Source organism: Elaeis guineensis, chromosome 13, assembly GCF_000442705.2.
Source record: "Elaeis guineensis isolate ETL-2024a chromosome 13, EG11, whole genome shotgun sequence".
NCBI classification, from domain to species: domain Eukaryota; kingdom Viridiplantae; phylum Streptophyta; class Magnoliopsida; order Arecales; family Arecaceae; genus Elaeis; species Elaeis guineensis.
In genome coordinates this window covers 1,127,824-1,149,000 of record NC_026005.2, presented here as the reverse complement: position 1 = coordinate 1,149,000, position 21,177 = coordinate 1,127,824, and the positions used below count along the sequence as shown (strand labels likewise).

The 21,177-nt window shown below is 37.1% G+C and overlaps 1 protein-coding gene across 1 annotated transcript in view; it reads right to left on the bottom strand.

Annotated features, from left to right (window-relative positions):
• Nucleotides 1-8,752: 8,752 nt before the first annotated feature.
• The window catches only part of LOC105060901 (glycoprotein 3-alpha-L-fucosyltransferase A), a 36,059-nt gene continuing 23,634 nt past the window's right edge, over nucleotides 8,753-21,177 (bottom strand). Inside the window, exons 4-7 of the mRNA XM_010944763.4 lie at nucleotides 19,639-19,743; nucleotides 17,637-17,793; nucleotides 9,973-10,200; nucleotides 8,753-9,189 (exon numbers count right to left, since the gene is read on the bottom strand). Coding sequence (XP_010943065.1) covers nucleotides 8,934-9,189; nucleotides 9,973-10,200; nucleotides 17,637-17,793; nucleotides 19,639-19,743 — 746 coding nt within the window. The 3' untranslated portion in view covers nucleotides 8,753-8,933. The remainder of the gene's footprint in view (nucleotides 9,190-9,972; nucleotides 10,201-17,636; nucleotides 17,794-19,638; nucleotides 19,744-21,177) is intronic.

Genomic DNA, 21,177 nt, shown 5'->3' with positions numbered 1-21,177 from the left:
TAATGGACTCATTATCATTCACTTAATGGGAGGCTATGACTTAGTTATCATTATAACTTAATCATTTTAGGGACCTAATAATTTTTGAGGATTTTATTAAAGAATAGTAGAGAAGAAATCATCCAGCCAATTTCAATCCTCCCACTGACTTCACCAAGTTAGATTAAAAAGGATTTAATTAAAGCTGGCATTAGGAGCACCTAAATCAGTCATACTGATTTACCTAATGACATGGGTGAGCTCTAATCACCAAGTGATATAATCAAAATCTAACTTACCAGATTGGCCAGGTAAGTGAGATCAGTGGTGGGGATTTGCCATTAACTCATCAATGATCGAATCAATTCGAGTAGCTCCCGCTTAAGAACCACTGGTCAAAACTGCCGAACTTACCTTAGACACCAACCGGTTCATTAGTTTTAATTTTGATCAACTTAGTAAATAGAGCTCCACCGCATAGCCATGAATTAAGTCCATCTTGGTCTAGTTAAAGACATGGACCCATTCAACTACAACTATTGAAGTTGAGTCTAGAGTATCCTTGACCTAATCTAATTCAACTTTTGATTAGATTTGACCAATTACTCCAATTAGTCCATTTTTTTAAACTAACCTTAGGTCTAACCCAATTATGGACCTAATTCATCTAACCCATTGACCCAAAAGTTTATGCAATTATCTTAGGTCTTAATTCACAATTCTAGACCTACTAGACAACACTTAATTCTTTTAATTAAGTACTTGGGCTGATGGGTCAGGGTTTGGCATTTTGAAAATAATTTTTAAATTTGAAAGATTTTATTTTCTGTTCACCAAATGTGTTAACTCATTTCACAAACGGGTCAGCACATTTCATAAACAGCAATTCTATTGCTCATTTCATAACAGAAAATAACTCAAAATAAATCATAAATTTTCTTTTAGATCTAATCTAACACATTCATGATAAATTTCTTAATTAAGTCCTTTCGCTGCTTCATCGGCATGGGATATAATTGCATCGGCACCCCTACCGCCATAGGAGACCCCATCGAATGGGAAGAGAGGGCCTTTAAACCCTACTTTTCTCCTATGACCGGACGGCCATGGCAACCAACCCAATTAGATTACTTGCTACTTGGATCATGTATATCTAAATATACAAATTTCAAAATTTAAATTTTGAATTTCAAATTTCAAATTTTAAATTTCAAATTTTAAATTTCAAATTTGAGATTTCAACCAAATTTCAAATTTCGAATTTTCAATCTTTGAATTTTAAATTTTGAATTTTGAATTTCAAATTTCAAATTTCGAATTTTAAATTTCAAATTTCAAATTTGAGATTTCAACCAAATTTTAAATTTCAAATTTTGAATTTTGAATTTCAAATTTTAAATTTTGAATTTCAAATTTCAAATTTCAAATTTGAGATTTCAACCAAATTTCAAATTTCAAATTTTGAATTTCAAATTTGAAACTTCTAACAAATTTCAAATTTCAAATTTCAAATCTTTTTGAATTTCAAATTTTGAATTTTGAATTTCAAATTTAAACTTATAGATTATACCTTAATCTACGCATGCATATGTATATCATATTCTAGAATCTGCTCTGATACCAATTGAAGCGAAAATTTAGTGCAGGGGCAAAATGGTAATTTTAAAACTTTTTCAAAATTACTATTTTACAGCGAAATTATTAATTAATCTCATTAATTAATACTAATTAACCCTACACTAGGATCTAAATATGATACAACAGCATGCATTTAAATTTGAAATTCAAATTTGAATCAGTAAGCCGATGCAAAGGAGAGCGTCGGTTGCCCCTTGAATCGTCATGAGAGCTTTATAGCCCTCGAGGTGGTCGACTGGGTCGGTGGAGCCGTCGTACGGCTCCACGTGTGGTATTTTGAACCGACTGAGAATCGGCTCGTCGAGGATCAGTTGGAAGAGGGGTTGGGCGGTCTGGAAGTCGACGTCGTTCGAAGACTTCTGGCCGTCCATCTGCAACTGGGCGAGTCGGCGGTCGATCTCCTCGAACCGGCGCTCGTAGTCGTCCGCTCGTCGGTGCTGGGAGACCCCGGGAGTGGAGTCTCCGGAAGATTCTGAGAGAGAGGCCGACGGCGTGCGCGGTCGTTTCTCCTTCCTTGCCCGTTCCAACGGGGAAGGAGAGGGCCGCTGGGACCGTCGGTCATCGCGCCATGGTCGTCCCCCGTCTTCTCCGTGGGAGCGCTGTTGGGGGCGCTCGCATGGAGGCGACGGGGATCGGCGCGGTCGTCGGCGGCTGCTCCTGGAGGGCATCGGGCGGGCCGCCGGTTGCTTTTGGAGACTCTTGACTGCGTCCGTCAGTACGGTCATCTGCCGTACGATGGCCGCAATCTGCGCCTCCGTGGTCACCGCGGGGTGTGGAGAGCTGGGCTCTGCCGCCGACGGTGGCGGGGAGGCCTCTTCCCGGCGGGAAGAGCGCCTTGCTGATCCGGTGATTCTCGATCGTTGAGCTCTTGTCTTTGTCATGCTGTCCCCTTCCTGGCACGCCAATCTGTTGCGGCCAATCGCCTCGTCGCCCGATCGCCGGGGAGCGTGCACCTGCAAAAATGAGAAGTCCGCACTGTCCGGAGGCGGCTCCGGCGGGGACCCTCCGACGGTCAAGTCAGAGAGGTGACTGGGCAACAGTGAAATGAAGACAGAGAGCTCGATCGAGAGAGAGAGAGGGAGAGAGGAGCGAGCCTGTGGATTCGAAGTCGAGAAGTGGGAGCGATGGAGCGGATCCTTTGCACTGTTGCCTTCTCCGGTTTATATAGTGGAGCACGGTATGGCGTCGTCATTAATGGCGCAGACAAGTGAGGAACTGTCAACTCACTGTAGACTGTCAGAGTCGTCGTGAAAGTGTCATGTCGTCGTGTGGCCGTCAAATCACCAGGGTTGACAATGCCCTCGGCGGGACAATGCCCCTAGATAGCCGTGCCGCATGTCGCTGTCAGAGCTGACAAGGTCTGGCGGCTGTACGACGATTGGAGGAGTCGACCGACCCTAAGTCGGTGGCCAGCCGAGTGGCGTCGGGCCCCTCCGATGGTCGGAGAGTCTTACATGAGTCGGCAATCAGACTTCTGGGCTCAGTCGGTCGGAAAAGGTGCGTCCGACATATCCTCAGTCGGTCGTGAGCCGATAATTAGCCGGTGATGGCATCCGTCAGTCGGTCGCTCCAACCGTCAATTGGTCGGTCTGGCCGTCGGTCGGTCGGTCGGGCCGTCAGTCGGTCGGTCGGGCCGTCGGTCGGTCGGTCCTTCCGATAGTCGGTCGGTCGGTCGGTGGGTATCCCCCAACACGGATGAATACTAATGTAAGCACAATTAGCAGTCGAGAACACATTTATAAAAGAGAGTACATGTCGAACCGAAACTGATTATTCAAATGCTCCTTGCATGTTTTGTGACTTTTGGGGGCATGTTTGATTGGAGGAGTTTCTGGAAATGAGAAACTTCCAGACCAGATAAATTTTATTTTTATTTCAATTTTAAAAGAGAATGAAAATATTTCTAATATTCAAGTTCCATTCTAATTTTAATTTTACTCATCAACCAACCACCTTAGGAGATACGATAATTTCAATTTTCATTCCGGCTCCAATTTCAATTTTGATTTTGGTCGTGAGACAAACACATCCTTGGTTAAAGAAATGCAATACAAATGAAACTGCTATGAAAAGGATAAGAAATGTTCAAATGCTGAAAGTGTTCTTAGAAATGTGCATGGTGCATGCTCGCAGCATGGAGATACATGCTTATCTGATTTTTTTTTTTTATCTGACGATCATTGGAGTCACGTGAAGGGAAGCCTAATGTCCTGTGCGAAAACTCCATGCCTGCGTGCTTGTATGAGACTGGCTTGAGCCATAATAAGGTTGGTTTTTTACTACGTGAATGGTTAATCAAGAGAGCCTCATCAGCGTGCATCGACTTGTATTGTGTATGCATATCTCAAACTAGTATGTGTGAGGTGATGCTATCTGTAGAGTTAACTCAAAGACTAGAATACTTATGGGCATAGACAAAGTTTCTAACATGACTGATCATCTAATTATTAGATGGCCCATGTGTAATTCCCCAGCCCAAACCTCTTGCTCTCCTCGTCAGAGATTTGCCGCAGCTACCACCATTTCCCTCTCTAGTGCAAAGAGAGGCCCAAACCTCTTGCTCTCCTCGTCAGAGATTTGCCGCAGCTACCACCATTTCCCTCTCTAGTCTTTTCCTCTTGGAAGATCACCAATTGGGCTCACTATGACCACCGGAATTCATAGCAAATCCCTCACTAGAGCTAAGGTAGGCCTTGATCTTTCTTCTCTTTGCTTAAGCTTGGAATCACCATCATCGGTTTCAATTTCGTTGGAAAATCCATCAAAAGAAAAAACCTGCTTTCTTCTCTATCTTTGGCCAATTTTTCTTTCTTTTTCTGGGTCCTTTCCTCTGTTGGCGATTGTCACCGAAGCCTTCGACCTCTTCCTTGCACCATCCCTTGGCCTAAGCCGAAGCTCCAACCGTCAGAAGACTGTGAGGATCTTTGAGTGTGGGATCGAAATCGCTATTTTAGTGAAGTTTGATTATTTTGTTCCACTGTCGGCTGCTATCGTCGCTGATCAGCAACAGCCCCGCCGTCAATTGTGTCCTTAAGCCATCATTGGCCATAGGCGCCACTGACCTTTAAGCATTCTCTATTATGGGAAAAGGGGATCAATGAGTCCCCTATTTTGCAAACGGGAAACCAAAGGGAAAAGAGAAAGAGAGATAGAGATAGAAAAGAAAAGAAAAAAAAAAAGAGGGGCTTCTTTCCCTTTCTCCTCTCTCTTTCCTACTTTCTCTCTCTTCTCTCTGATTTTTCTCTCCATATTTTTTTTTTCTATAGAGTTTATCTCTCTACCATGCCCATTGTCTCTATGTTGTGTTTCTTTATTGAAATTGATGAATCTAGAGGATCCATTTTCCATGATCAGTATAATCCTAACCGATTTTCATCAAAAATCTGGATGCTCTGTTTCGTTCTATTTTGTTGTTTAAATTGTATCCGATAAAGATAATTTTAAACTTGGCTCTGATCATCGGTCCATAACCACGGCAAGCCTCTCTCTCTTTGCTTTTTCTCTATATGATGTTGGGTACATGGACCCCACAGGGTCTCTATCCTATGATTTCAATTGATTCCAATAGCAATTTTGAACCATCCTACTATTCACTTAGTGTATTGGTTCTTATCGGTATTCATCGAATATCATTAGATTTTGTAGTTTTGAATTTCTATAAAAATCATCTATACCCTAGCTAGACCTTTGATCAAATATAATTGCTTTGATTGGATTGACATGTATCACCAAGCATTACCACCTAGTCACCCTATTGCTTTGAATCCATGTTGACCCTAATAGAGAAACTTTAAACTATTCGATTGATCAGCTAGTATATCCGTACCATCTGAGTTTTTATCAAGTATCTCAAGATCTAGTCCATATTGATTTTTTATCGAGTTCTTGTATTTTAAGTGGCTCTGGTCGAACGAAGTTATTTAATTAAACTAACACCTGATTACTAGATGGTATACTGACCTCCATCTTGACTGTTATCGGATACTACTGGTTTGAGCACCTTTTAATCTCTGTTGAATTATCTATATCTTAGTTTAATCATAATCAAATAAAATTATTTTGATTGGACTGATTAAGATGTTGGATACTATCACTTTTGCCAGCCTTGTGAAGGTATTCGAACTTAGAATTTTATTTCTTAAATATTCATACTTAAACTATTATTTTGAGATATTTTATTTAAATAATTTTATTTTGAAGGTAAGTAATTAGTATGTGATTTATATATGATTTGTGAAATTGTATTTGAATAGAGAGCCATTTGTAAATTATGAGATTTTTGAAAAATGATGATTTATTGATTTGTTATAGAATATATATATATATATATATATATATATATATATATATATATATATATATATATATATATATATATATATATATATATATATATGTTGACTAAAATTATAACATATATGTTATCTGATAAAAATATTTTTATTTATGTATTAGATTTGAACTTTCAATCTAACTATATTCAGTTGACTTTATCGATGGAGGTTATGCACTGGTATTCAGTGAGCTCTGCCAATGGAGATTATATATTGGTATTCCATGGATCCTATCAATAGGAGTTATGCATTGGTACTTTTATTATTATTGAACTCATTATTTCTATTTTAGCCTTATCAAAAAATATAAGTGTGGCCATAGTTAAAGGCTGTTGAGTTTTACATGATTTGTTTCGAATCAAATTTATGATTATATGTGTATAGAAATATTTAAAAATATTTGATTTACACAAACTAGCATAAAATATATTCATGTATTCATTCATGGTATTTATTTTTGTTTTGAATATCATATCTTATGCTAATATTTGAAATATCTAATTGAGATGTTGATTATATACTGAGCTATCAAGCTTATTACTTCTCCTTTATTTTTAGATTTAGATACTTAATTATGGATATGAATGTTACTTGGAAGTAAAATTAGATGCGAGAGTTGACACTATTAATATCGTTGGATTTAGATCTATTGTTATCATTTTTAACTTTTTAATGGAGATTTATTTGATGTAAAGACTTTTAAATTTGATTATTTATTGAATTAATTAATTAATTTTTAATTTAATTATTTAATTTAACTTTATTATAATATATTGATATCATATTTGAAATGTCATGCATTGACATGCATATTTGTGCTGAGAGTTTTATATGAGTACGTAACGATTGTTGCGAGCCTGATTTGTGATCTCAGGTCAAGGCATGACAGCCAGATCCAATGAACCAATTCAATAGTTACTCATCAGATTTTCCCTTATATTTAAATAAGTCAAGATCAAATGAGGGGTACCGACTATCTATTGTACATGTGGCCAGAGATTTGGACTGGTTCATTGGCCTGGTCCATAAAATAATTTCTTGATCGAGTGGCTAACCTTGATGACTTGATCTGATCATGTCTCAATCCATTTGCATTATTACTGTGATAGAAAAATTCTTTGTACATTGTCCTCGATATAGAAAAAATATACAGCCCCATCTGATTGGGCCATATAGCTATCATTTTTCAACACGTATTTAATGTCTACACTGCATGCATTTAATGCTTGTAGTTCTATTTTTTCATTTAAAATTTTGAATGATAAAAATATCTTTCTTTTTCTGAAAATTTTATGACATCTTAAGGCTACGTTATAACATTCTACAGTCAAATTATGATTTCCTATACAGGATGTCATAATTTTTCTTTCAGAAGTCATAAAGTGAGAAAGATATTTTCGTAATTGAAAATTTATAAAATTTTTGAATGACGAAAATGTCTCTTTTATTATGACATCCTGTGAAAAAATTATGACATTTTGTACAAGAATTCATAATTTCACTACAGGATATCATAATATCGACATAAGATGTCATAATGTTTTCAGATATGGAGAGGCATTTTTGTCATTCAAAATTTCAAAAGAAAAAGCAAAACTACAGATATCAAATGCGAGTTACAAAGTAGTTGGACAAAAATATCCCTTCCATATTATGATATTCTGGGATCAAATTATAACTTCCTGTTCAGAAATCATAATGGATATCATAATTTCAATACAGGATGTTATAATATAGGCACAGGATGTTATTATTATTTTTTTTTAAAAAAACATTTTCATCATTCAAAATTTTAAACGAAAAAGTAGAACTACGAATATTAAATGCGTATTGAAAAGCGGTGGATTTTCTACACCACGAGCGGTGTACAAAAAATTTCTCTACTGATATCCCAACCCAGCCTACGAAAGAAAATAAATCCTTCACAAATTTTAAAGCATAAACGAAAAAAAAAAAAAAAAAAAGGAAAAAAAGAGAAACGGGAGGAAGAAGACTCCAACGAGAGTCTTCTTCTTCTCCCGAAAGGACAGGACTCAATTGGAGCCAAAAATCCTAAGCCCCTTCCGTAAGGTAGAACCCCCTCTCCCTTCCACGGCCATCCACTGATGAATCGCGTATGCTGTAGAGGATCTGGACTCAATAACGGGAAACCGTCAAAAATTGTTTATGCAACGTCTTGCAAGCCTGAGTTGTCAGGTTGCCCCTTCTTGATATGTCAGAGAAGTGGAATTCATGTAGAATGCCTTTTAAATCCCAGGTGCCAACGAGACGTGGATGTACGGAGAAGGAATAAATAAGCCCCACCACCAACCCCAAACCCTTTTCTTTGGTTAAGTTTTTCACTAAAAACCTTTCATTTTCATCCATGTGAAAAGTTTCGAACCCATCACCTCCAGATCATAATGCAGCCACCTTATTGTTGCGCCAAGATTGACTCACTAAAAGGTACAATACTGCATGGTATTTGACAAAAACAAAAGATGGTTGAGGCAATCAAGCATTCATAATGCAAACATTGTGGCGTTAGATCCTTCAGTCAAAGCGATCGAAACATATGCTTTAACTTATTGCATAAATAATGCTTCAATGCGAATTTCACATGGAGAGATAATTTACGAAGGTATATAATGAATTACAGTGGAACCAAGCATGCCGTCCTAGTCGATGTGTGGGGCTATACATGGTATATGTTTAAGTTAATCAAACCACACTCATAGAGATCTTACCCACGAGAAAAACAACACTCACAAAGATCAGTGCTACAAATGCCGAAGAACAAATGCATCACATGCCTTCGGAACTGACAGGAATGACCCTCTGATGTATCATTAGCTTCAGTTGAGTTTTACAAAGATCCAAATTACAAATGACAGGGCTATCAATCAAATCAGCCAAAAGATAATTACAGCAGTTTCTGAAAAATATCATCGAAATGACCAAGTTTTAATAAACTAGTATTATAGCGCAATGATCATTCCATTGCTATACAAATATAACTTCAAATTTACCACAGGGGTTGCTTTTGATATATCTCTCAAGATCACCATCATCATTAAATCTGAAAGTGTAGAGTGCTTGTCTCTGGGTAATGCCAACTGGGTATATTCTGTATATTCTCAATTCATCATTTCCTCTTATACTTTCTGGTCTTTCATTCTTCCATATGGGTGTGTGGTTCAGTGATCGGAACCTTGTTAGTACCGCAGACTCCAATGCTCCTAAACTTAAATTGCCAGATCTGCCAAAATTGTCAAAAAGAAAAGATAAAAATAAAAATGGGCACTTGGTTGTAAAGTAACAAACAAAAATGGACACTTAGTTAAGTCCCAGGTTGCCTATTTGACTACCAGTCAACGAGTGATCCAAAAACATAATTGAGGAAATTCAAAATTGTGACCTCAAACTGCTTAATGTTCCAATAAGCCATAATCCCATTTTGATGGAACCATGGTGAAACCAACCATGATCATTAATAGTTACAACAGCAGTAACTTGTTTGAGCTGAAGTTATATGGGAAAAAGATAGCGTGTTCTAACAGCCATTATTTTCCATTAAACGTGAATTAGTTCTCAATAACAGGAAAATTACAGTATTATTTGCACAAATCACTATTCCAGAAGTGAAAAGGAGTAATGATAAGGGGCTACCCCTATATGCACGCACACAATTCTCTTACCATGTGAAAAGAGGGGATTGATGTAAATTATGGGATTTGTTGCCAAATACAAGTATTATTGAGAGGAGCTTTCACATGAGAACCTTGGATGGTGGTTCTCCATGTGTTCATTCTGGGTAATTTTTCTATCATGTCCATAAAATAATTGGTGGTGCTCCCACAATTATCCTCAACACAACGCGCACATGCACGTGCATGCACCCACACACACACACACACACACACACGTGCACACATGCACATGCACGCAGATGCGCACGCAAACATGCACACGTGGACACAAGCACGCACGTGCGTGTGTGCATGCGCACGTGCAGCGAGAGAGAGAGAGAGAGTGCAGGTACCTGAGGTAAATGCTCTCCAGCTCAAAACGTCCTCTTTCTCTCACAAATAAATGGTATACAGTTCCTGTACTTCTGGTGCAATTACAAGGACGATTCAGAAATCTAGCAGTCTTCTCCTCCGATTCTTGGATCTTGGTTGCCAGATGTATGCAAAGACGACACGATGAATGCACTGCTGCCATGTCCACAAGGGCCTTGAAAGAATCAGACGGACCCTCATATTTCCACCTGCAAGAAGTCCCCAATCAATTCAACAGTGTGTCTGGGCTGATAAACAGGTGTCCAAGTATTTGACACGGCAAGAGGAAAAAGAAAAGACATACAGATATGCAGGAAGCGACTTTGACTAAAATTTGTATGTTTAAAGTTTGAACATTGTAAAAAAGAAAATATTAAAAGATATCATTTGTTAAGGTCATCCAATATGCGTATTTCTCATTAGAACTTTCTGATTTGCTCCCAGATTTGGAATGATATTTTGCAAATTTATTTTAATACCTATACACTTGATCAATCCTGGAAAAGAAGGAAAGCTGCATTTTAATATTATATTGTATCAAACTCATTGTAGGAACTAGCCCAACTCTTGATCAATTTCTAAAAGATGCAACCAAAAAACTTTCATGAGCATCTAACCATCTAAGCATCAAACACATATTCAAATTAGATATATGTAATATGGATTTTAGGAGCTAGACACAAATGTACACATAACACAAGCACACTTAATGGGTTTGCATTTTACGAAACTATGATCTATGTCCCTCAAGAGGCAGGCCTTGGCATAATGGTAAGTTTGCTCCAATTGTGACTTTGGTTTCATAGGTTCAAAACATAGAAACGGACTCTCCAAATGCAGGATCACGCTGTGTACATCTAACACTCCCCAAACCTGTAGTGGTGGGAGCCTTATGCACTAGGATGCCCTTTATCTAGTCTATGTCACTTAGAAGACAGTGTCGAGGGCAGACCTAAAGCACCTTAAGGCCTCTACCACCCAAAATTCCATGTCTTTATGTAGGCATGCTCCTTGATTTCCTCAGGTGGCCCCAACTAATATTTGAGCCTTTTCCAAATGTTGATCCCCTCACCTCACGTGGTTTTGCAAACTTAGATGGCATAACCCATTCAGTTTAGAAAGAAGAAACTCAATAACAGATTCAATACATAATAAAACCTCCAACACCATCCACTATAGTAGCCTCACAACCCCATATCCCATTCCTTGAGACAACCATTTATTTCTTTCAATGAAACGGGGCAGAATCCGAGCTTGATTAAAATACAATCTCAAAATAACGATTCTTGCAAAATGAACACTTTTGGCTATAGGCATTAGCTAGATCTCTATATAGTCTCCTACTCTTTCAAGAAATTGTGAATATTCTTGACAAGAAACTTCTCTTCAAGGATTTATATCTCTGTGCATCCAAGCACATCCTGCCAGTACAATACTGTTCCACTGAGAGAACGGTTCCCCAAACACCCCCAGGACACTGATCTGCTAACAGGACATCCCGACCATCCTAGTTGATATTGGCAGGCATGGACTGGACAATTGTTCTGACACGAGATGGGTTGATAGGGTCAAATTTTCTTTTCATTCTCATTGTTAACGGTCATTCCAATCCATCCCAATCTATCCTGCTCCATCCTGATATTATATCAACCCACAGCAGACCAAGATGGGCACTGTTCCTAGGACTTCAATACTTTCTTCTGCGTATTCAAAACTTCCTTCAAAAAGAGTTCCTCTTCCTATATCAAATTTCCTCTCCCTCTATCATACACTTTCTCCCTGGGTTGGATTCTTCACACTCATGTTCACATAGATTGATTGCCAAAACTCAAAGATCAAAGCCTCAAAGCCCACATTAAACTGTTTCCTTAGTGCTTCACCAAGGATTTGTTGCACCTCTTTCTCTTGAAAGTCCTTCATTTTGATTTTAGGTTTTTTAATATGTGAACATGGATATATTATATTTGATCTCTATTTTGATGTTTCCATTTCTTCCCTTAACATCTCATCAACCTACTTCTATGTCATGGTTTTGGCTGAGATTTTAAATTATTTACTACATAAAAATTATTTTAAATCAGATAAGTAGAATGATTATTTGTGGAACCAATATTAAGGCCTGGCCTTAGGACTTCATAGTCTTGTATGCTAATGATAAATTATGTTACTATTAGTGCCCACAGCTAGCATTTACTTAATATAACTACGTATGCATGAATATGAAGACTGCTACCAATGAAAACACCAATATGCCCCTATTCATTAGCATTGCAATGGGTTTCCTTATACAAGTTGAAGCCTTTTAGTTTGTTCTTTGCTTTGGTGATTATGCATTTTAGTTTAGTTGTTAATTAAACTATAGATACAAATGCTAATATAGATGGTATCATAGTAATATCATATTCTGAATCATACATTAATTATGTACTCCAATGGTCTCATTGGTTTCTAAGAGATATTTCACAGCCCTTTTAATCCCAAAAACTATTAGTCTTCCTATTTTAGCTAATTCATGTTGATTTATGACTCACTAATGGGAAAATTATAATAAAAGGCTGTCTAAATCAGACAGAATATCACCAACACAATATGATAAAAACCATGATGAGGTACAATCCAATTCAGCTTGAAGCTTTTTTGAAGCTGACATGGAGAATTTTCCAGCAAAACTTGAGGACAGCAGCCCTTCATCTCCCATATCTTGTCTCTTTCTCCCAACTCCTCTTGTCTCTTCCTTCATCTTCTTCTTCTTTACAGATTTCTCCTGCCGATTTCGGATTTTGTGACATGGCATCAAAGCCAGGATAGGATTGGTCTCATTCCTGTTGTGTAATCCCTAGAAGTGATTATCAAATCATATATCTGTAATCAGAGAGCATATTGGTCTTGCAGCCATAGTTTTCTTTCAATATGCGGGATCATGGATCATGGCCTTCTTTATTCATACAAAGCACGTGATGCTGTGGAAAGAAGGTTGTTGAAAGCTGAAGGTAATTATTGGTGTTCAATCTCTATTAAGGAGTACTCATACTATTCAGATGTTATATCAGGACAGTCAAATTCTAAGGATATACTGTTTTCTTTCCAATATGTCAACATCATGTTGCTGTCTTGCGGTGCAGAAATCCGCACATTGTATCTGATTGTCGACTTGTAAGAACCTGCATATTGTTTCCTTGTTTCAAGTGTTCCTGTGCTCAGTTTTGCTCATACTTCATTTGTAATCCGTGCTTACTTTTGCCCATGGATTTAAATGTGGCCAGGCTTAGCATATTGATTCCTTTTTCATTGTCACAGCAGGAGATGTTAAGCTTGGAGCTTCTATGGATGATATTCCTGGTGTGCAAATGATATCTATGAAGCTATATGAAGCCAAAAATTATTTGTATGGGGCAAAGATGTATAAGTTTTCTTAAAATCTTAAAAAAAATGGTGCAAAGATTTAGAAGTTTTCTTAAATCTTAAAAAAGAAAAACATGATTATATCACTGACAATCGTCCATCTAGAAGTGAAAAAATGAAACTATAGCAAAGAGACATTTCTCAAGTTGGGACCTTGTTATGGAATAGCATGGTGCCCAGTATCAGCAGCAATATGTTTTATGACCCAGCAAAGGAGATGGAATCACATGAGCAAGTATTCTTCAAAAGAATATTGCTTGAATATGTGAAATATAAGATCAGATTTTTCAACTTTATCAGGGAAACAAGTCACTAAGTGACAATTATGGTCAGCTTAGAGGACTAAGGAGTTCAATATTTGTCAACCTCCAGCAAACTATCTTGGATGGTAGAAGACAGCAACTAATCCTCATTCATTACACAAGCGACCCTGACCTTTAAAGAAATTGATCCTGTAACAAAACAGGCAGCGATCCCTTCCCCCTCTCCTATTATTCTTCTCTGTCTTCATCCTCCTTTAACATTAGCCACATGCAACAGTAATTGCAGATCATGGAACACCTCCAAGGTATAGAATTGGAAAGAGAAACATAAAGACGAAAGACAAAGGAATCAAGGAAAAGAACAATTGTTTTGTAACATTACAAGTTCTCAGCAGTTAAAGTTTAGTATGTATCTAATAGGAAAAATAATTTAATTTATAAAACATTACTTCCTACGAACCCCATTTAGCAAGTGAATTCAGTTCCATTTCCCAATGCTAAAAACAAGCTAGAGAAAGGAAAGACATGAGATATAAGACCACAATTTTGCAGCACCTTAATCATGATTATTGATATCGTTGAGTTAGATAAATGATAGCTTTCAGTAATGCACATGCATATAGCCCGCTGGAAAGTAAAGTGATTTATGAAGGTTATCTCAGGAATATATAGGAGATATTGAAAACTAAAAAGCTGATAAGAGGTCCTAAATATAAACTTGAAGAATTAAAGGTCAAATTTATAATTTTCCCAAGACTTGTGTCATCTAATGCTTGTCTCTAGAACTGCTGCATCATGCTTTCTTAGCAAGCAGGCATGAAATATTAGCTGCCACCTAATGCTTGCACCGCCCATAGCCATCTCATACATTTTTCTAATTAGGTTTCAACCTAATGCTTAGCCACTAAATTGCCACCTCATACTTGCTCCAGGATTGGCACATTGTGATTATTACTATTAGTAATACCCACCTCATGCCTTACCCATCAGCAACCTAGCTGAACCTTAGCTTGACAACTGGCTACTATCATCTTGGTGGCTAAACATCTAATGCTCACAAACCCTACCCCAAACCACTAAGTTCCAAGCATACAGAACCGTTTCAAGTAGGAACAGGGATGGGATGGCCTCTCAGTCAAGACAAGCCTCAAACACATCTAAACCAACCCAGATCCAGTAGAACTGCTTGTTTCTACTCGATTCAAGGCGGTTCAGGCTAGTTCAAGACCTGTCCTGCCCTTAATAATTGATACAAGGCCCTAAGAAGGTTTCCCATGCCTTCTCAGCCCTCCCACACCATTTGAAGCTAGGGAATGAGCAATCTTTATGGATTTCATCTGAAACCCAACTCTTAGCAGGTAAAACACCCTCTTCCCTTCCCTCTCCCAATTTTCCTTTTTCTCATTCTTTTTGAAAACTAAAATAGGCAAAAAAGTGGAAAATGAGGGAAGATCAAGGATGATCTATAGTCTATATAATATCAAGAAAATCGCAAGTTGCATTCAATGGATAATTTTTTTACATTATAAATATTTTTTGAATTTAAAAAAAATACTATATATAATTTAATGTTCAAAAAACTTCTACAAAATCAATAGCATGTTTGAGGTATACATGTTACTTGCTATCTCAATTTGATAGCAATTTATTTAAATTTGGGTGTGATCATGGCCATGCGAACCTAAGCCCAAATTAAATAAATTTAATAATAAATGACAATTAATGTATACCCATTGGCTGAAAAATATATGTAGCACCCCTAATATGGTGCTACACTAATCTGAATTAAAATTAATTTTATAGATATTTTATAATTAAAATTAATTTATCATTAAAAATATTTTAAAAATTATTAAAATTTATGAAAAAGTAGTATCATGAATAGATAATGCAGAAGTATTTTCTGAAATAATTCAGCCTTTTTGCATTACAATGTAAACATAAAATTTTAAATAATTATTAATTTAACTAAAAATATATAACATGTTCGTTAAACTTGTAGAAATGGATCCAAGAAAGAAGTAAATGGACCATGATATAGATTAAGAGCACAAGGTAATGATTTCGAGCCGGCACTGCTAAAGGTGCAAATGATGCAATGTAGTGTGGAGAGGGGAAGTGTGACAACGTCGAAGTGGCACTTGGCCAATAATTTCCCAAATGTGGCTGCTTATAGGAAATATCCACAACAGGTCAACCATATTTTCAAAAGTACTGCACGGATTTTAAGGAGAGCATGCACAAAGTGTTGAGAAAAAAGCAAAGATCAAACATCAAGCAGCTAAGCCACCTTCATATCACCAAAGGATACATATGGTTGTAAGGTGTCAAATCCAAATGACATAAAGGAGCACATTTAGGTGGTCATATGGGAGAGACTAAATGATCAGTGGCAAAGGAAGAAGATTGCCAGGTATAAGGCTCAATTTTGGGGGTCCTCATAATTTGAGTCAGGTTCTTATTCTAAGTCTACTCAAACAGATCCAGGCTACAAGAAGAGCCAATCAATCAATAAGTTTGTAGAAAAAAACATGGCAGCAAGATTGTATCTATTTTTGGGACCTTCGACAGGAAAAAGGGAGATAAGTCCAAGGATATATCAGAAGGGGCCACTATTTACAATGTAGATCCCACACCTTTCCTCTTAGAGATTCTAAATAGCAAAGGATTGATACTATTCTTGTAAAAGACAAGAAAAATGATATGTTAAGAGCTATTGCTTCCTGTTTTCAGTTTAGCCACATCCCTACCAATGCCTTAGATAACATATATTACCAGTTTGTTATCAACACCATTCAGAAAGCCAGTCAAGTTGTAAATCCTCCTGGCCAAAGGACATATATGGTAAGCTGCTGGATAGTAATAAGGAGCTAGAGAGATGGATGACCTCCTACCAGAGTAAGTGGAACAAGTACGGTGTGACTTTGATGTATAATGGTTGGACGTAGCCCGGCAAGGGAAGGATTACTAATTTTGTCGACATATTGTAATAAGAACACCTTTATTCATAAGTCAGTTGATGCTTCAGATAAGGTACATAATGGTCACTATGTTTTCCGCTTGATGGAGAAAGTAATTGATCATATAGGAGGAAATGTACCATGCAAGTGGTTATGGATAATGGACCAAATTAAAAGGTTGCTAGGGAGATTCTAATGATCAGGAGGCCACTTATTCTCTAGAAACCATGCGTCATCCACTACATAGACTTGATTCTGATGGACATTGACAAGATCCATTGGGTCAAGCAGGTTGTGTAGACAGACCAGTCCATTACAAAATTCATTTATAACCATGCATGGGTTCTATCTTTCATGAGAAAGAACACTAGGAATGAGGTATTGAGGACAGCAATTACCTGCTTTGCCGCACACTGCATTACCCTCAGATATTAAAGTGGGACACATGCCCTCATGCTTCCCACACATAAGCATGCAGGCACATACATATATATCAACACAATTAACATGCATGTGGTGAACATGTGCACATACAGCACATAAGAAAGTACATGCGTATAATGACAGTTACTGTTTAAATCCAATAGATAAAGAGGAATTTGACTCTTAAAATGCATAACCCTTTATAGAAGTTAATATGCATACATTAACATATTAATAAGTCAGATCCTTATTTTTCATTTTGTTCAGATACTAATTCCAGAATTTTAATTCTTTGCCCAAGTTTTAAATTCTTCCACCATTCCGTTGAATCTTGGCAGTATCATTTCATTGATAATATAAGGATAAGTTGACCTGCCATTTGGATTGTGTGTTTTCAAATGATCTATTTTAGTTCTTGTAAATTATTAAAAAAGAAGAGCATAAAAGGATGTAACAGTAGAAAATCAACTGCTCCTACATAAATAATTGCAAATGGACTCGAAAGTATTTCCAGATCTTTAAAATGATGAGCAAAATTATGAGCTTGGGATATTTGAGAATAGAGGTAGTAACTTTGAAAAGATTTGAGAAGATTACCTCAAACTTTGGTTATAAGCAACAGGATGTGTTGCAAGGTGTATCATTGTTTTGGCAACAGAAGCAACATCATTTAGCTCTTTAATGTGCAAAATTGAACCAGGGGAAGGAGCGAAATCTTGGATATTTGGGGCACCAATGACAACTGGAACAGCTCCTGCAAATTGTTAACATGGATACAACAAAATTTGTGAATGCAATATTTGAATTATGAATATCACCCACAAGCATATTCCAAAATAGCAATTTTGTTTATGCATATTGAATCAAGGTCTCAACTTTCAAGTGATTAATTCAAACTAGACACATGGAGATAGAGTTAGGGTAGAATGCTCTTAAGGAATTTAGCATCAAATGCTTCCCAATGAAGCAAAGTAATTAACCTCTCAAAATGGATATCCACACCATTGATCATAATCTATGATATATAAAATACCTAAAAACAAGCATTTTTATGGTCTTTTACTCATGCATCAAATAGATGCAAAACTAGGGTTGGCGATTTATAACCCAACCCCCATCCAACCTAAAATAATCAAGTTTAGGTTTAGCATAAACAAGTCCAAGTTGTAAATGGGTTGACCCAACTTTTTTCTTTTACCAGATGGGTCGAGTTCTAATTAGAACCCTCACCCATCAAACCCAAGGATTGCCGACTCGGACCAGGATCCCGTGTCGGCAGTATGAGTGGGTACCAGACTGTATCCAGCCCAAACCGACATGAAAATAAGGAATGAACTAGAGAGGAAAAGAGAGAGGGGGGAGGGAGGGTGAGCGAGAGAGGGAAGAAAAGAGAGACCGGTGGAGACACCGGCAGCGGCCACCAAAGGGCTGCGGAGGCCACCAGAGGGCCATTGAGGCCTCCCAAGCTCTGCAATCCTCTACAAGAAAAAATGTGAGAAGAAAGAGATAGAGAGAGGGGGGAAGAGAGAGAAAAGGGAGCAGAAAGCGGCAGAGAGGCCGCCAGAGGGCCATCTAGCAGCTACGGCGGTCCAGCTTCACTGTGTATCATATTTTTTTTTAAAAAATGATGAAATAGAGGCAATTTTGGGCCATCCAACGGCCATGGTGGTCTCCCCACTGTCTTTCGTTCCCTCTTCTTTTCCTTCCCCTCTCTCTATCTCTCTCTCTTTGCGCATCTCGTGGAGGACCGGGAGCCCTTAAGGCCTCGGCAGCCCTCCGACGGCCTTGACGGGCCACTACCGGCCTTTTTCTTTTCTTCCCTTCCCTCCTCTCTCTCTCTTCCTCTCTTTCCTTCTCCCTCATCTCATTTTCACTAGCATTCCGAATCAAACGTCTAAACTGCACCTGTTAGCCGTTAGTACAATTCGGCACGTCCCAAACCATCTGATTTGGGGTGGTTCCGCAAAACCTAGTCTAACCTGCTTCAACCCATTTAATAATTGGGTCCCACTAGTTTATGACTTGTTTAACCCATTTAAATTATTTAGGACCTGTTTAACCAGTTTAAAACCTATTTTACCTACTTAACTTGATCTGACTTTTTGTTTAAACAACACATGCAGGTCTAGCATGTTACCTATTTAATAAGAGTTCAGATTCAGGTTTAGAGTTTTGAGCGGTTCAATAAATAGGTTAGTTTCGAGGTGATAGCTATCTGACCCAACCCATATCTTGACCCAATGTACACTTGACCAAACCATAATCCTCATACAATTTTCGTGGTATCATATTGTCTTTAGTTTGATCTATAGTCTTGAAGCATCTAAATTCGTTGAAATTTGATAACTGTATGTTTTAAAATATTTTATCTTAAGTTCAATGGTCTGAAATTGCAAATCATACCACTAAAATTACATCGATGAACAAAAGTATCATATTGTCATACTTACGTATTATACAGTCATATACATATGATTATTAGGAAAATAATCACAATCAACAATATTAAATAGATAAAAGAGTATCCAACTCACTATCACAACTGCTCAAAAGGAATGAGTTGCACAAAACCAATACTGTGCTAGTCAAATAAGCATACCTGCAACAAGGGACTGAAAGAATTTTTCGGTAACATAATCCTCTTCATTAGAATTTTCAAAAGCTAAGCTGAATTTATACCACTTTAAAGCTTGCACTTTGTCCACTGCATTAAGCAAAGAATATCATTACATGTAGGTGCACCATTTCAATATAATTAGAATCACAAGAAAGTACAAACTTTGCATAATGAGATGACAGTTCAAACACTTAATTGCTAAATCATTTTTGGTTGAAGACCAAAATGAAACATTTCAACAACTTTTGTGGTTTTGGATTGGAAAATTATTTAACGTGAAAAATTATGAAGAACTTAAAAAAAAGAAAACAATAGAAAAATATAGATGTTATAGTGTACTATTATACTATTCTTTAATATTTGAAGATGATATAACTGTCAGTAATGCTCAAAAACTTGATTTTACATTTGCTTGAAACTTGAAACCATTGTCACTAAATCATTAGGCTACCAATCAATAACGAGCATAAACTAAACAACAAACAAGCAACAGTATTATCAAAGAACGATCAACCATGCAATATCTTCTATGAACTATAAAGTGAAAAATATTGAGTAACAATACAAGTTTGATTGTAGGAAGATACCAATTTAGTTTGCTAAAAAACATTTTATAAAATATTTTGGACCCACACACACACACACAACACTATTTTTATGCGAATTATAGAAATTATCCAAACTCATGTTGCCAAAATGATCACTGGATGACTGTTGACAACGACAGTGGTGACAGTAGATATACATGAGGAACACAAATTTTTTTCACACTGATTATACACCTTATCTTAGCCATCTGCAATCCTTGTAGCATGTCTGATATCTTTGCTACTGATGTCTCAGACAGGAAATGATGAAAACTGTACTTACTTTCCATGTAAGAGTTAGATAGGAAACTCACTAAATTAAGACATTGAAGGCTCCACCATCAAAAATGAAACAGAAAGAAAAATGTCTTAGATTAATTGAATATATAGAAGAAGAAGCCCTGAAACTTTGAGTAATTGTTCTTATTTATATACTTATCTTAACATAAGCATGTTAAAACTAGACCCTTTTTTTGGTCACGAATCCTTATCCTCTTCATAAGACGGACATATGTAAGCTTTGGTACAAAAAAGATGCTGATGATTTTGAAAATGATGTCTGAACAAAAATAAAACAACTAATTTCAAAGATTTTTTTTTCTCCTTTTTGGTTAGAATTTCAGAGTTCTTTATCCCTTGATAAAAGTAGAATTAGAAATTTAAATTTAATTCCAGAAAGTAGCTTCATCACTGGACTAATAAATAATAATATCAAGACTAAAACCATCCATCCTAAACTCACATCATGTGGATTGCTGAATCAGTAAAATCAACAAATAAAACTCTGTCATATACAGTCAAATTCCCTCTGAAAATCTTAGTCTCAGCCAAAATAACCACAAAAACAAAAATGATAGACTGAAGAGATGGAAGAGAGTAAAAAAGCACACATGCATGAGTGCGGAGAGAGAGAGAGAGATGAAGATTGTCCTTA